The sequence below is a fragment of the Lynx rufus genome, unplaced genomic scaffold (assembly GCF_022079265.1).
Source record: "Lynx rufus isolate CCGP_SWC_20201006 ecotype Redwood Valley unplaced genomic scaffold, mLynRuf1.p SCAF_2, whole genome shotgun sequence".
NCBI classification, from domain to species: domain Eukaryota; kingdom Metazoa; phylum Chordata; class Mammalia; order Carnivora; family Felidae; genus Lynx; species Lynx rufus.
The window spans coordinates 217,249,340-217,266,238 of NW_025814834.1; the positions used below are offsets into that span (position 1 = coordinate 217,249,340).

A 16,899-nucleotide genomic window follows, 5' to 3' on the forward strand; every position below is an offset into this window, starting at 1 on the left:
AATGTGATGTAAGTCTAACATTTTAGATGTTATGTTTAGTTTTTTCATATTAAAAAATAATCAGCTAATATAAATTCCTTGGGAAGTGCTTCAAAATTAAATGGACTGTGAGAGATGGAAAAAAAAAAAAGTCTGACTTTAAGCTTCTCTCTTCCTGGAGACAATTTAAAACAAGTTAGGTTCAGTACAAAGAGGATATTTTCCCCCAAACCTCTAGTCTAGTGTTCTAATCTGTTAAAAATCAGTGAATGATCGCCTGATAAACACAAGATGCTAATATTATTGCAAGCTGCTTAGCACCTTCCTTTTAAACTCTTCCCTAAATACAGTATCATTGACAGGACAGTATTATTACAAAAGATCACCAATAGACTATTAGATAAAAGATTTGTGGGGTAGGAGTCTCCTCATGTAATTCAGCCACAGCCGCGAGAGCTATATTACATGAACATAACTAGAAGCCAAATCCAGTAAGCTATCAACTATAACTGGGTTTTCCCCCCAAACAAACAGACATAGCTGTTTATTTTGCTCGTTTAACACAGATTAGAAGAGGGGCGCCTAGGTGGCTCTGTCAGTTCAGCACCTGATTCTTGATCTCAGCTCAGGTCGTGATCTCACAGTGCGTGAGTTCGAGCCCCACATCAGGCTCTGGGCTGATGGTGTGGAGCCTGCTTGGGATTCTGTCTCTCCTTCTCTCTGCCCCTCCCCCCCCCCGTGCTTTCTTTCTGTCTCTCTCTCTCAAAATAAATAAACTTCAAAAAATAAAATAGATCGGAAGAAAAGAATGGATTAATCATATATTATACTCACGTGATTTTATGATTTTTGACAGCTTCCCAAAACGGGACACCATACGGTTGACAACCGTAGAGCGAGTATCCCGTGGATCTTCTTTCTCTAAAGAAGGGGTGTGTTTGATGGTTGCTCTGGCAATTATCGCTGTTAATGAATAGGGGAATGGAAAAGCATGCCAATAAGGCCAAAGCACAAATTACAACTGTATTGTAGTGGCTTGAATTAGCGTAACGAGGGTTCCTTTCGGATGAAACTTGAGTTCATCTAGGTCCCCATTCAGTAAACGCTCTGCACTGTGAGGTCTGAAAAGATGTTCTCTGGCAAGTTCTCAGGCTAGTTCTTTTTATACACTGATAACAGCATATGGCTAAGTCTTCAACATAAATGACACCAAAATGGGGGAGAACGATCTGGAGTTTCCGCACAGCAAAGAGCCTAATTTGGTGAAGAAAGCCAGAGAGTAGTTGTAAACGATTTCCATCATCCTAAAATAATAACTAAATCAATGGCAATAAGACCATAAGTTGGTTGACCCGACTCAGGACCTATGACCCCAGAGCCCCCATAGACCAGAAAAAGCCCATCAGAAAGGAGAGGAGAGCTCTCTGCTAAACATGGGTTTGTCTTGCAACTGAGAGAGGGCAAAGGGATACTTCAGATTTGTGTGTGCGCGCGTGTGTGCGTGAAGCCCTTGAATTCAAAACTGGGCCTTTGAATCGAATTTAAAAGAATGTAAGTGAATAACAGGGGAGAAAAGGCAAATCGTTTCATGGAGTGCGTAAGTTAATAGTTAACCTGATAATGAGGTCAGAATCTCATTCTATGTGTTAAACTCCCCCAATTAGGTAGTGCTAACTGTGTAACTCTCGGGCACAATTGCTGAAACCAAGAAGGGGCTCTCCAAGGCGAAGGAGGTCAGCCGGAGGTCTGTGGCCTCTACTTAAAGAGAGAGTACCATTCAGGGGACTGTTCCGGTTAAAACTGGAGGGTTTCTGTCTGTTTGCTTTTTTTCTTACTTTAGTTACTCTTGGTTTGTTATCATTTGTATTATTTATTTTTCGGTTAAACTATAAGCCTAAGTTGCATCACCTTCCAGGGGAGAAGCCTCCTCCTGCAGGCTAGCTGGTGTTTTGTCCTTGGGCATCGCCGGCTACCCGGATGCCCGGAGATGCAGAGAGCAGCGTGGGTCTAATAAGTAAACTCGAGATCGGAGACCGAAGGCGAGGCCCGGTTGGGGCTGGGGGTGCTCCTCCTGGAAGCCACGGGTCAACGGCCACCAGGGCCTGGCCTTGACTTTCAAACACGTGGTCGGAGGAGAGGTGGCCGGGCAGACCCGCGTTAGGAGGGCTCATGAAAGGCCCTCACCAGGATGGCCACCCTGTCCCGTGCTGTGCCGCTCTGCCCCGCGGTGTGCGACTCTGTCCCTCGACGCCCCACACCGTCTCTTAATGTCCCGTGCTGCCCCACTGTGTCCACACCGTCCCTTGCGGTCCCTCCCACGCCTCGGCCCGCAGGCCTACGGTGCGCGCGGGCCTCCTGCTCGCAGAGGCTCCACTCGCCATGGCCGGGAGTCTGCGGCCACCCGGTCACCCCGCGGCGGCCGCCACGCGGACAGGGGACACCCGCCAAACCCTCCCCGGGGCAGGAAACGACGGGAAACCCCGCTCGAGGCGCGGCGCCGCCTGCGGTTTGGGCGGAACGAGGCCGAGCTGCCCGCACACCTCACAGAAAAGTTCGATGTCAGGACTCCGGGGGAGGCTCGGCAGCTGCCGCTCTGACTGGGCAGAGCAAAGGCGCGGAGGCCTCCGAGGCCCAGAATCTTCCCCCTCGGAGACAAAGGCGGCGGCCCCGCCGGGCCGCGCGACGCCGGTGGACCCCGCGCCAGCGCCTGAGCCGCGGCATCGCCCCTTTAAGCGGCGCACGGCCCCGATTGGCCGCGCGGGGGAGGTGGGGCGCCGAGCGTCGACGTCACGGCCCCGCCACTTGCTATATAATGCGGCGTCGGCAGCCGCGCCGACGGCGGCCGAGTGCGAGCGGGGAGCGCGAGCGGGGAGCGGCGGCCAGAGAGCGGCGAGGCGCCTGCGCGGTGTCCGGGCCCCTGAGCCCGCGGCGCTGAGCCAGCCGGAACGGACATGCGCGGGAGGGCGCCGTGGGGCAGCGGCGGCTCCGCGGGGGTAAGGGGCCTGCGGGCTGGGGGTGGGGAGGGGAGGGGAAGGGAGGGCGGTGCCGCCCCACGCCCCCGCCCCGCCGGGCCCCTGCGCGGGGCTGCGGGCGGCTCCGGACTCTGGGCGGGTCCCCGGGGCGCCGAGTGGGTCGCCGCGACGCGGAGTCTCCCGGGACCGACGGCCGGCCGGGGGGAGGGGCCGGCCCGGGGGCGCTGCGTGGGGGCCGGGGCTGCGGGAGCGGCGGCCTCGGCGTCCTCCTTCCACAATGGGGCTGCGCTCCCCCTGCGCGCGCCGTGTGCCCGTCCGTCGCGTCCCGGACGCTGTGCTGGGGGATGGCCGGCCCCGCGGTCCCCCTGCTCGCGCTCTTCGGAGACGGTGGCTGTCGTCCCCGGCCGGGGTCCTTGAACCCCGCGGAGTAGTTCCGAGCCCCCCTCCGCCTGTCTCGGAATCGTGGTCCTTTGCTCTCAATTCTGCTTCCGAAGGAACGGGGAGCGCAGGGTTCTGGGTTCGGAACGTGAGTGCTCGGTGGGTGTTCCTGCGCGCGCGTGCGTGTGTGCGTGTGCGTGTGTGTGTGTGTGTGTGTATCACAGCCTCGTACAAATGAAATGACTTCTTAACCATGATTGGTGCTGTATTGGTGCTTGCTAGGTCTTTATTAGGATTTCGTCACTGCTTGAAAGAAACCAGTCTCTTCCCTGATAAAAAATATGAATAGATTGTTAGTCATAAACTCAAGTGCAGTCAGAATAGATTGTAGCTTTAAAAGAGATGTGTTGGTGACTTGAGGTACACCTGCAACACAGGTAGGGCCGGACTGGTTTCTAAGCAACTGTCAGAGGTGAAGAAAGGTGAGGTTAAAATGCCTTTTCTTCTTCTTTTTCTGAAGAACAGTGTTCTGCACGGTTTTCAACTTTTATAAATGTGTAAGAATGCAAAGGGTGTATGTTTGCTGAGAATACTGAAATATCCAAGTTCACCATACCAAGTCTTGCCTCCCCCCCACCCCCCCCCACCATAATTATAGTTTTAAGCGAGGTTTTGCCTAAACAGACCAGACAGGAGGAGGCCGGGTACCCATTTCACTAAATGACCAAATTTTGCTGAGACAATAAAATGTGGTTTCTTGTTAATGGTGCTATGATTGGTTACCAGTATGTTATCAAATAGCATATTCCCATCTCCTCCAGATATTAGCAGGTCTGGAGAGAAATACATACAGGTTTTAGCCTGAACTTCAGACACTCTTTTGTCATTCTCCTCATTTCACACAGGCTTGTTTTCACCTGTGTGTTTCGTGGGTACTGGCTGATAGGTGCTAAGGTCCTGGACTAAGCATTTATAGCCTAACATATATTAGACTGTAAACTCCTTCAGGGCAGGAACTCTTCCTTGTACGGCTTCTATCTCACGCAGCCTTGCGCATAGTTGATGGTTGATAACTAATTGCATGAAAGCACATTTTACGTCTTAAAGCTCAGCAGGATTGGACCAGTCACTGATAAGGGTGGAAAGCAGATCTCTTTATGGCTATTATGAAATGTCTGAATTATTCATATTTTCAACAGATAGGTAAAATTACTGTTTGAGAGAATTGTTTTTCCTCCTTTCAGTTCACAATAGATCCTGGTCCCTCTTACCGTGAGGTTTAATTATACTGTAGACTTGAGTTTTTGTGTGAAAACAACTCCTAACTGCTGCTTCTCAGAAGTTGAACCAGATAATACTCCCTTTCAGCTAATACTAATGGTAGCTTTTAAAAGCAAGTTGCCTAAATTACAGGTACAATCTAACATGCTTGAAACTGACCTGAATGTCTACATACCATCAGGTTGCTTTAGAAAGGTGAGCAGAGGAGGGGAAGGTGGTGCCAAGGGTAATTCCAGGAATTTGAATGTCATCAGCTCCCTCTGCCAGAGAAACAGCTCTGCTTTTAATCTAAATAAATCTGAATTGGAACCTCATCATCAGGATTCCTTTCGCATCTTTTGGTGCTGGTGTTTGGCCATGCTTTGTACAAGCTAATGAATAACTCACTAGATCACTAGATAAACAAGATCCACTTGTGGCTTTTCTGGCGTTATCCACACGGCATAAATGCATACTTTGGAAAGGTGGATAAAACTGGTGAGTTTCAGAGTTCTGAACGTTAGTTAGTTGCCAGCGGAACAGAGGAATTTGCTTTAAGGTAGGGAAAAGGTAGTGTGGCCCTCAGGTTTCAGAAGGGAAAAGGATTCTGCAATTTGGAGTCATTGTTGAGACTTCAGTCCAATTCCATATACTGACAAATTGGGTAGCATTACTAAAAGACCAGCGTTCCAGGCCTAAGTGAGTGTATTTGTCAAACCCGGGCCTCTGGCTGTGTGAGTTTGAGCCCTTGTCCACTGCAGAGTGTCATGGTTCAGCATTACAGAGGAAGCAGGAGGATGGTAAGGATGAGAAGACATTGTCCAGAGCTTTTATTGAAGATCCACAGAACATGAAATTGACCAGCTAGAGATTATTTACAATACCGTTTCCCTGTGCCTGGAATGCTCTTCTGACTCCTCGCATGGCTGCCTCTTTTTCATCCTTAAATTTCAGTGTAGAAAGTCACCTCAGAGAGGTCTTCCCTAACCGCTTGCGTACATCCGGTCTCCCTTCCTGATCCTCCCTTGGAAGTTATCACAATCGGAAATTGCTTGCTTGCTGGTTGTCTCCTCATTAGGTTGAGACTTCCTCAGGCAGCGGCCCTGTCTCCTTCACTAGCATAGCATCTACTCCAGAATAAGCATCTGATAACGACTTGTGAAAATAATTCATCCTCGCTTCCTAAGAATTTGTGAGTGAAACCCTGTGAGTGGAGTTCTGATCTCTGTGATTGACTTGTGATGAGGTCTCGTACATTTCACATTTCACTCGGCCATTCCTGCATCAGTTTCCCAAGAACATTGGCAAGAGAAGGGAGGTTGTTGCCTAAAATGAAGATGCTTTGGAGAGGAGAGGAGAGGCCTGGAAGGATCTCAGGAAGTGCTGGGTCATAGGGCAGAAGAGCCCCGATGGCCCTTCTGCGAACAGGAAGATGTTTTCACTTCCTCATCCGCAAAATGGACAGTGTCATCCCTGCCTCCTCTTCCGGGGATGTTGTGGGGATCAGGTGAGCTAATGTGTCAGAAAGTGCTTTGTAATTTGTAGCACGCTTTACAAATACAAGATATTCTGTTACTAAGTTCCAGACTTGAAAATAGAGCCTGATTATAATGCCATCGCTGGGATCTGTGCTGGGAGAGTATATTAAAAGGAGGCCCATTGGGTATATTGTAATATCCCCTTTTTATGGGTAAAGACAGATCCGTGTGATCCCAGATATCATGTTGTAACGGGTTATGTAATGGTGGGGCATCAGTGTATCATTAAAGATTGAGGGCTTCAAAAGAACTGCTTGAAGTGGTCACAGAATATAAGAGTCATACCTTCACCCACCCTTCAAGAGGATACATAGGCCAGATGCGCAGTTCATAACTTTCACAGGAGAATTTGAGGGAGGTGAGGTAAAACAGGAAATTTCACAGTCCACGGGTTACCCAAGAAAAACTGGTACCAGGCAGCAAATCCCCAGGACAGTCTGCCTGAGCCACCCTTAACATGAGCCTTGTAGTGGGTCAGACCTTATTCCCAGTCTGAAGAGCCCGAGGGGCGTGGAGGCCCAGCGGTGTGGTGGTGGTGAGAGCCTGGCTTAGCTGTCAGCCCCACAGCTCACCAGCTATGACCCTGGAGCAAGTTACTCACCTCCGAGTGCCTCCAGCCCCGCATCTGTAAATGAAGGTAATGGTAGTAACCCGCCCCACACGGTTGTTGAGAAGATTAAATAAGTTATACATATAAATCACCCAGAACAATGCCTGTCAGATGAGTTTATTATTCTTACTGGCTTTATGTTCATTGTAACAATCTGGAGTTACCCATTGGGTGACTCCAGTGCTCATTAAGTAAATTTAAAGTTTTAAAGACTCCTTTCCCATCATTAGACTATTGTGCTCGTTGTCATTAAGATTAGAATAGAACCCACGTATCTTTTCCATTTGGAAATCTATTATGTGTGTGTCTAAAAGGAATAATATTTTCCCATCCTGTGTGTGTGTGTGTGTGTGTGTGTGTGTGTGTGTGTGTGTGTGTGTATTGCTGCTGGTCGGGGCACTCTGTAGGAAGAGTTACAAAGGACAAGAGACTATCCCCGCTCTCGTACATTTCTGCCATTGCGCGAAGATTGTGTGGGACACTAAGTGAATCAAAAGGCTATTGATGACTATGGCAGTGGAACGAATAGGTTTTTTGTTAGTTTGCCGTTTCTTAAAATACTCAGCTAGAAAATACTCTGGATTATTCCAGAAATTAGGTCACTTAGCTTTGATTTCAGCAGTCTGAAGATAAATTATTTTCCTTGTTGCCTCAGTTTTTACCACCTACAAGTGGGTCGTTCTGTGCTCCCACGCTGGAGAGAGGTGAGGACTGGAGCTGCAGGGGACAGAATGTTCCTCTCACCACGTAGAACCGTCTCCATCGCTGCTGAAACCGGCACGCTTACCTGGAATTCATGCAGGAGAATTCTAATTACATTTTATTTATTAACTTAATATAAAAGACATTAAGTTCTCTATGCTTTTGCTATGAAGGCCATTTATGCTTTTTGTGACAGCAGGGGACCACAAAGGAAATTTGTGAACCTCCCCCTTCACTCCCTTCGTCCAAATTGCAGTCTGTTAAAGGGAAATCTGAGAAAAGGCCCGAGTTAGGGCCTTTGATTGTGAAGAGTCCTTTGCTAGTAAGTAAACTCAGATCACGCAGCACCCTAACTGTCGTAAACACTGAATGTGTTCGATGAATATCGAATCAGTAAGTTTCTCGTATTATTAATAAAAGTTACAATTCTGTAAAACGGCTAAACTAAATGTTCAGTGTGTCAAATAGCTTGGGTGCTAGTGCTTTAGACACTGATCACAATAAAAGTCATGGATTTTGTTTTGTTTTTAATGTTCTGAAAGGTGATTATTTTAGGCATTTTCAGACTGAAGATAAACACGCAGATGTTGGTTTATTTGGTTGGCTTATCCGAAATCATGGGATTTGTCATGCTCCAAAATCAGTTTCTTTTTACAAATTTTTGGCTCTAAGTAGGATTATCTTTTATCTCCCTTGGTAAGGAAATAGTCGTGTAGGTAGTTGTTAAATAAGGTTGAAAAGACCCATTTATCACCCTGAATAAACAGAAATCAGGTTCTCAAACCAGATTGAGAGAAGGAAATTACATCACACTTTTAAATAAGGAAGCACTGGGCAGAACTGGGTGAGTTGTATGACAAAAATGTGCCCCTCCCCCTCTTGTGGATTGCTTCTGAGATTTATTAATGAGATCTGGTGGCAAGGTAAACACATCTAGGTTACCCTCTGAAGGTAGCCTCGTTTAAAAAAAAAAACGTTTTCGAAGTGACTTCCCTCAAGCTAAAGGCATGTGATTTCACCTTAATAAAGCATGTATGTATGCTCTGTGGTGGTAGCCTTTTTTGTTTTCTTTAAGGAAAGTGACCTTAAATTTAGCAACAAAAACAGTCGGTACAAAAAGGAAGAGTGTGGAAGAGAAGGTGAAATTCGTTATTTTCAGAAAGCTCTTCCCTGGTTGCTTAAGTAAATATACAGTAACAGAAACCTGTCTGCAAATGGTCCATTTTAGGTTTTGGAAATGAATTTAATGCAAATGCCTTGCCTGCTGCTTCCCTGAACTTGTTACATTATTATCAGGAGGTTTATCCCTTAGTTTGCTGATTTACAGTAAACGTGAATCTGTCCTGTCATTACTTTTTTAAAAATGAGATTAGTATTTTCTCAGTATCGATTTAGTAAATATTTACTAGAAATGAATGACACCAGGATCTACCCGGGAGTGGAGGTGGGGGGAGGGTCCCAAAAGATTTGGAGGATGGGTAAGGAGTCAGGGCATGGCACAAAACAGCGCAAGAGTGGAGACCCCGCTGTGGCTTTTCAGAAGGGAAGTGGTGAGTGGAGAAGGTGGTGTGACAGGTGGCCTCCAAGGACAAGGTGGATTCTAACAGATTTGGGGAAGACAGAAGCCGGAGTTTGAAAAAGGTGGGTCAGGGTCTGCCTTGTTTTCAAGGCTATAACCCGAAGGGCTTTGATTTAGAAGCCCTTGAAGATTTTTGAGCAGTGGAAGATCTGAATTTGAGCTCCAGTTCAGGAATATTGATCTGGTCCTGGTGTGTAGGCTGGATTAGGTATTTTCACACGCAGGGCAGTGTGGTTCCAGTGAACGGAAGGAAGACGGGTTTGAGAAGCTGCATAGAAATAGGCTATGGAACTTGGTCGTTGAATGTATACCTGTAACTCAGGTTAAGAGTGGTGCCTGTGGAAGCTTGATCCTCCGATCCTCTCAGACCCCGAACTGGTTTGGGAAGGGGGATGGGATGTGAAGTAAGTGACAGGAGTTCGGTCTGTAGAGTTGCAGATGCCAGAGGACCGGCCAAGTGGAAAGATAATCACCAGACAATAGGAAATGCAAAGTGGAAGCTTGAGCCGGGGCTGGAGTGGAGGTTCAGGAGAGGAAGGAGCTGTCTGGTAGAGTTGGAGCCATCGCAGTGGATCAAAACTGGGGTGGGGGGGCGAGGGTTGCGAGGAGAGAAAATAGAGGGAGGGCTGCCGCAGGAAACAGATGGTTTTAGGGGATATTATATTTTGTCTTGAAGTTTTTTTAAAAAAGTGATGTTAATAAGAAAAAGTCGTTCATATCTGGGATTGCTATTTAACTGACTAGTTGATGGATTTTAGGAAAGTTCTTACACCCAGGGTCATTTAGGTCCCGTCCTACACCGCGCTGCCTGCGTGCACATTCTCCTTCCTACTTTGTGTTTCGTCCAAGAATGCCATCTTGTACTTAGAGACTCTGATCTGCGCGCGTACGCGTGTTTCTGCCGTTGCTGCCTAATGAATGGTCAGGTAGACTTAGTTTGACAGTCACACTGGAACAAGATTCGAAACACTGGCTCACTGGTGTTTCTTTTTGACTTGACGTTGACCTGGCCGATCTTCCCCTAGGAGGAGTGCGTATGGAAGGCTTGGGGAGTTCGGAGTTCGGAGGGAGGCGGGGAAGAGGTGGCTTCCTGCCTCCGCTGGCTTCCCCAGGAACGCGCAGGAAACGCTTGCTCCCAAACCTACGGCACGTCCCCCTTCCCGAGTCTGCAGTTGGAAGTTATTTTCCAAAAGAGAACACGAAGCTCGCTTCTCCGAGCGGCAAGTAGGAAGTCCGGACAGTTTCATAACATGGCCCATTCACAATTCCCCATTGAAATGTGGAGGCAGGGTCACCTTCTATGAATACACAAAGACACTATTGTGGTCAGAAGTGAGCTGGCTTAGTGAACACAATTCTTTTTATACTAAAAAAATTTTTTGCTTAAGAAAGCTAACAAGTCGGTGATGGGAACAATGAATAAAAAATAACTTTCGAGAACGTATACGAAATTTTAAGGGGCCACTGAAATGTGAGTTTAGAATTCCGAGGCCATTCCGGCAGAGGCGATAGTTACACAATCATTCTGTTGAAAGCTAAGATTTAGATGGCATTAGGAGGCTGACACACAGCAATTACGAGAGCACTTGCTGGCCTGCAGACAGGTGGGGGTTGGGCCTCCAGAATCCCCCCGCAGCATTTTCCTGTAATCTGGATGAGTGATCTCCAAACGTGCGCTTTCAAACTACTTAAATACCATATTCTTCTTCCTATCTGGCCTTTCGTTTTTACATCACCCTGGATGCTTGCCCCGTGGTCTTGCCCCAGCTTGCGGGGCGCTGGGGGAAAGCGCCACATACCTACAGGCCAGGTGCCTGGAGGGAGCCCCAAGCAGTGTTTTCTAAAAATGGGTTTTCAAAAAAAATTTTTTTGTAGATTTCCTTAATCCAGGTGAGGTAAGAACACAACGCGTTTGATTTCAATCCTCTAAAGACCAAAAATGACAAATCAAAAGACGACCTGCCACTAACTTAGATTTCTTAAATGGCGGGTGGTTGTTTTTTTCCCCCCTGTTCTTCATCCTGTATCTTTGAGCAACGGATCACAGAAAAAGGATGCTTGACTCTTTGAAATAATGTTTGAAACCTGTTTAAGTCTCTACCTAATGTATCGAGGCAGCTGGCTTTAGGAGGGTAAAAAGGTGAGGACCAGTGACCAGGACCCATCTGCACTTTGTCCCTGAAACTTTGCTGCTGGCTCTCCATTTCCTTTTGCGTGAAAACCAAACGGTAAACACTCGCAGACTATGTTTTAGCTCTGTAGCTAAAAAAAAAAAAAAAAAAAAAAAAAAAAAGACTGTGCTTTATTCATTGTAGACATTGGATGCTGATGATGGTAAAAGTCAGGTGGGGTCGGGTAGTAATCGTCCAGCGAGCATTCACCTCTTGAGCACTTCCAGTGTTCCAGGTAGTGATGGTCGGGACCCAGCCTCTTTCCTGGACTTGCAGTCTCTAGCGGGTGACAGATTTGTCCATACAACAACAACAAAATGGCCCGTGTACCCCCTCCGCCCTCCACCGCGGATGTGTCGCTCATCTGAGTCACCCCGGGTCCTTGGCACACCACCCGGCTCTCGGGGGGCGCACACATGCTTGGTGAGAGAATGGGAAAGCCTCGCCAGGTGGCTGTGCACATCCCAGAGGGGGTCAGTGTTGCACAGAGAGTTGACACATTGCGTCCTAGTGTCTACAAGAAAAAGTCTCGACTGGCTATAAGCAAACATGAATATCTGAAGAAAGCGGAGATGGATGCTAACGAACCCTTCTAGAAAGAGGGTGTGGGGCCTGGGGGACCGCAGACACTGGCCATCTGACAAGGGCGAGGGCCCTCACACTGAGGCACTACTAGATTGAGGAAAAGGCGCCTGCTTCACCTCTGTAATCCTTGCCTTGCAGCGAGGCAAGACTCGGATCCCCAGGCACTTCGTACAAAAGAATGTGAAGAATGTGCCTTTAAGTTTGTCTTTCTAGAGGGAGGAGGAAGCTGTCCAGTCCTCCGACAAAGCTAGTGGCCTTGCAGAACTTGATTTTTACAGGATAATGGAAATTAGTATCTTCACCTGGAACTCTTTCTTTATTCTCAAACAGGCAGTACCTGGAGAATCTGTCCTCCTGGGGCCAAGCCTGAAATGCAGCCTGCAGACAGCTGCCAGGCAGGGGGGTAACCTGGGGCCGCAGTAGGATCTCTCGTTCTGTCGAAGCTCTGGGTTTTAGTGAACGTTCGAGCCGCAGTACTGAACGCAGTAATTTCTGAGATCGCTTTGTTGGCTGGGGGGACGGCGAGCCCCATGGCCGTGACCTCCGCACCCTGGAAGGTCGGATGGGAAGTTAGAGAACTGCGTGCTGGGGACAAGTGAGCGCGATGTGCTGTGTAGCTGTCTGGCCGCAGTGGGAGTCCGCTGTTGCCCATCGTACATTATAGCTCACTTTGCTGAAAACGTTTCAAAGCTTTGATTAGTATTTCCCCCCAAAATTGTTCTTAATGTCTCCATTTAAGTACCATCATGAGAAGTGAGAATTCGCTCATGCGAAGATGTCAGAATTGAATGAACGCCTGTCACTACGTTTTTCTGCCCGGCATCCCCTGAAGTTCTCTGGTACTAGCTAGTGTGGGTATTTCGGAATTGTTTATTCTCTCGTCTTTTTGTCATCCCCACCCCTAGGGACCTCGAGCTGCTGGTTGGTGACAGATCCCTAGGCGTCCCCAGTGAGGAGACCTCCAGAGTAAGGCACAATGTCCACAGCAGGAGTTGCTGCCCAGGAGATTCGAGTCCCGTTGAAAACCGGATTCCTGCACGATGGCCAAGCCTTGAGGACCGTGAGGGCCTGCTGGGGCGGCCGCAGCGAGTTTGAAAAGTGAGTGTGGGACGGAACGTCCCCTGGAATCTCCCAGCCCGTGATTTTAAAACAAGACCGAGAATATGGTGGCTACTCACTCACGATCAAGGTGTTTTTCCTTCCCTTTCAGTCACTTTTTGAACATCGACCCGATAACCATGGCCTACAGCCTCAACTCTTCGGCCCAGGAGCACCTCACATCTCTTGGTACGTGTCCTGAAACTCCACGGGGAGGGAGCTGGTGCTTCAAGGGGAAGTTGACAGTGGGGATGGTGCTGGTGCGTCCTCCGGGGTGACTTTTAAGCGAGGAAGCCACCTGAACTATTTCCAGCAGTAGCCTGACCCCTAGTGGCGGCAGGTTCTGAAGAGAACGCGTTGGGCCCTCAGCCTCCCCGCCTTCACCCTGACTCACTGATGCCCTGACGACGTGGGTGCAGAAGCGCCGTCGTTCACAGTCCGCGGGTTCTAAGCCCGGCTCTGTTCCATGTTTAACTTGTGGAGACCTTGGGCCAGATCCCTCCCCTTTCTTACTGGTGTTGGATCCCCGTGTGAGGGAAATCAGGGAGTGTACGTGTGGATGAACACTTGCGAGGGTGTTCTCTGCTGTCTGGTGCTTGTGACGTGACCGCTGTGGTCCTTAGATTTTTGTCAAGAGCGCGTAGCGCATCGCAGGCAGGTCCACACTCTCCTAATGCCGTGACGGCTCCAACCGTGAGGACCCGGTCTCATCTCCCTCACAGCCTGCGTGCCTCGTATTGTCGCGTCTCTTAAATGGCTAGGCCGGTGTGGTGTGGTATTCACGTAAATTATATGCTGCTCCCTTCTGCGAATTTTGCGCACGTCACCAGACCTGCCCGAGATGTGTGGGTGTGCACCGTGCACACGGCCAAGGAAGATAGAAGAGATAATTTGTTCTTTGAACCAGATCATGTGCATTAGCAATCTTCTGGCCTCTAATTACACCTGTGGCCGTCGCCTGGGTGTCCTCGGGATTGCCACGACCGAGCGTCGGATACCCCAGCAGAAAGCTGCCGGAGCCCGGGCGGCTGGGGAGGGCACGGCGGCTCTTTGGCTAACCTCTGTCTCGTGCATTCCAGGGCGCGCTGCGACGTCCGCGCCAAGGAGCGGCAGCCACTTTGCAGAGCACGGCCCCTCCCAGAAGCCCAGCTTGGCCCCTCTCATCATTCCCCCGGGCGAGCACCCGGGACCGCGGGAAGAGGAGCGAGTCGCGTGTGGTTTTAGGAAACTCTCGGTGAACGGCGTGTGTGCTTCTCCCCCTCCGCTCACACCCATAAAGAGCCCCCCTTCCCCCTTCCCCTGCACGGCCCTCTGTGAACGCGGTTCCCGGCCCCTCCCGCCGCTGCCCATCTCCGAAGACCTCTCTCTGGACGAGACAGACTGCGAGGTCGAGTTCCTAACCAGCTCGGACACGGACTTCCTCTTGGAAGACTGTACGCTTTCTGGCTTCAAATACGATGTTCCTGGCAGGCGAAGCTTCCGTGGGTGTGGACAGATCAACTACGCGTATTTTGATACCCCAGCTGTCTCCGCGGCAGATCTCAGCCAGGCGCCTGAGCAGAATGGAGGTGTGCAAAATTCAGATCCTCCTCTGCCTCAGACCCACCGGAGATTAAGAAGGTCTCATTCGGGACCAGCTGGATCCTTCAACAAGCCGGCCATCAGGATATCCAGCTACATCCACAGAGCTTCTCCGAACTCCGACGAAGACAAACCCGAGGTGCCCCCCAGGGTCCCCATTCCTCCTCGGCCCCTGAAGCCAGATTACAGAAGGTGGTCGGCGGAAGTCACTTCCAGCACCTACAGCGACGAAGACCGGCCTCCCAAAGTACCACCGAGAGAACCGTTATCACGGAGTAACTCCCGCACGCCAAGCCCCAAAAGCCTTCCGTCTTACCTCAATGGGGTCATGCCCCCCACGCAGAGCTTTGCCCCTGACCCCAAGTACGTGAGCAGCAAAGCTCTGCAGAGACAGAACAGCGAAGGGTCCGCCAGTAAGGCTCCCTGCATCCTGCCCGTCATCGAAAACGGGAAGAAGGTGAGCTCGACACACTATTACCTACTACCTGAGAGACCGCCGTACCTGGACAAGTTTGAAAAGTTTTTCCGGGAAGCAGAGGAAACAAACTCAAGCACCCACACCCAGCCGCTGTCTGCTGACCGCGGTACAGCCTCGGCCGCAGAAAAGCTGGACTCCAAGACAAGACTGGACCTGGGGGGCCACGTGAGGCGTAAACACTCGTCCTACGTGGTTTCTCCTTAGGCTTCGGCGTCGCGGGTCAGCGGGGGTTCCGTGGGAGCGAGTGGCTCCCCAGCCGCCCTCCAGGCCGGTTGAGGTTCGCAGGAAGAGGTCTCGGATTGCAGAACAGAACAGCTGAACCCTCCGTCTTAGAAAGGGTAGGGGCGGTCGCGGGGCGATCTCGGGCCGAGAATCCCCGATCGTGCCGGCGTTGGAGAAAAAAGTCTGTTCCGGTCCGTAATTTAAAAGTGGGCGGGCAGGCAGGGAAGGCTGGGGAACCTTGGACATGTGCATACATTATAGGCCTGTGTAGAAACTCGTGCTGTAACCATAGACCGTAGCTGCAGGGTAACCAATTAGTTGCTACCTTAGAGTAATATATATTCAAGATGGTAAAAGCTGGGGGGCAACTCCTGACTGAAAATTGAGCGAATGGAAGAAAACACAGTATTGTTTAGATCAGAATCATTAAAAAAAAATTTTTTTTTTTTTTTTTTTAGTTTAGTAACTTTGAAGCATTCAGGCTCCTGGGCCCTGTGATGTTCTCCTTTAAACTTTGCAAGCAGCCTTTGTCCCCCAGGGCAGGGCGCGGTCCCTGCCGAGGCTCTGCCTGCCCAGCCTAAAAGTCACCCCGAGACCCGGCTCCTTCCGTTTCATTCCAGGGAGGACAGCAGCGTATCTGGCAGCCACACGTGCCCTGCTTCTCGAAAGATGCGAAGCTAACAGAATTCGCACGTCCGTTCTCCTTACGGTCCCTGCTCTGTTCTGCCCGCCACGGTGGCCCGGTCTGGCATGCGCCTCGCAGCCACAGGGGCACCGCGTTAGACTCCCCTGGACCAGCAGACCGGTCGCCAGGGCTCCGGGCGTCCCGTTGAAGCGATCGTGAAACCACCGGCCACGTGACAGAGTCCCTGGGGGGGCTCGTGTTGTGTTTCCGTGTCGGTTTCCGTAGACTGTGTGAATGAACATGGACAACGCAAGCTGGCCTTGTGTTGCTGGTTCCCGTTCAGTATTTCCTGGGGGTGGTGTGCCTTCCACGTAAAACGCTTTTGCCCAGTAGCGCAGTGTGTTTTAATGCCACAGGCCGCGTCCGCGTCGCTCCGCTTTGGAGACCCTCCCGGCTGCCGCTTCCCTTGGATTCGGTGAGACCCGCAGCCTGCGCTCAGACACCCGCGTGCTTCGATGCATGTATCTTGTGTAGACAAGCACGAAAGAGAAGGTGCTCACTAACGGAGGTACATTACTGCAATGTTCTCTTAACAGTTAAACAAGCTGTTTACAATTCAAACTGCTGAATATTTGAGCTATTTAAAGCTTATATTTTAGTATGAACTACATGAAGGTTGAGACATGCTTTAGAAAAATGCACTGATTTCTGCATTATGTGTACAGTGTTGGACAAAGGATTTTATTCATTTTTGTTGCATTATTTTGAATATTGTCTTTCCATTTTAATAAAGTTATAATACTATTTATGACACCGTTAACCGCGTTTCTTGCCTAAGCTCTTCTATAAAAGTTGATGTCTCCAGTACGTTCACAACCATTACCGTCTTTAAGCACAAGGGAAAGTTTTTTTGCAGCCTCATAAATGCTTGAAATTTATGGTTGGTCCCTAAAATGAAAGTAACTTGAGCAATTAATGTTTAATGTTATACGAATGCACAGTGAAGACGGCTGGGCTGTCCGTATTTCCCTTTAACAGTTCAGAAAGGGAGCAAGGGGCAGATGCTGGGGTGTCCCTGACAAAGCAGGTCCTGCCTGGGAAGGGGCTCCCCCGTCAAGGGG

At 49.7% G+C, this 16,899-nt stretch overlaps 1 protein-coding gene across 1 annotated transcript; it reads left to right on the top strand.

The window, feature by feature from the left end:
• The first annotated feature begins 2,830 nt into the window (after nucleotides 1–2,830).
• Nucleotides 2,831–16,598, top strand: ERRFI1 (ERBB receptor feedback inhibitor 1). The gene is made up of 4 exons (XM_047084549.1): nucleotides 2,831–2,972; nucleotides 12,680–12,872; nucleotides 12,985–13,061; nucleotides 13,952–16,598. Exons 2-4 carry the CDS (start codon nucleotides 12,751–12,753, stop codon nucleotides 15,133–15,135), a joined length of 1,383 nt encoding a protein of 460 aa, XP_046940505.1. The 5' UTR covers nucleotides 2,831–2,972; nucleotides 12,680–12,750; the 3' UTR covers nucleotides 15,136–16,598.
• Nucleotides 16,599–16,899: the final 301 nt, after the last annotated feature.

Coding starts and splice junctions, on each gene's coding strand:
- ERRFI1 (XM_047084549.1), top strand. CDS start 12,751: ATGTCCACAGCAGGAGTTGCTGCCCAGGAGATTCGAGTCCCGTTGAAA. Junction 12,873..12,984: donor GGCCGCAGCGAGTTTGAAAA/GTGAGTGTGGGA, acceptor CTTCCCTTTCAG/TCACTTTTTGAACATCGACC. Junction 13,062..13,951: donor GGAGCACCTCACATCTCTTG/GTACGTGTCCTG, acceptor CGTGCATTCCAG/GGCGCGCTGCGACGTCCGCG.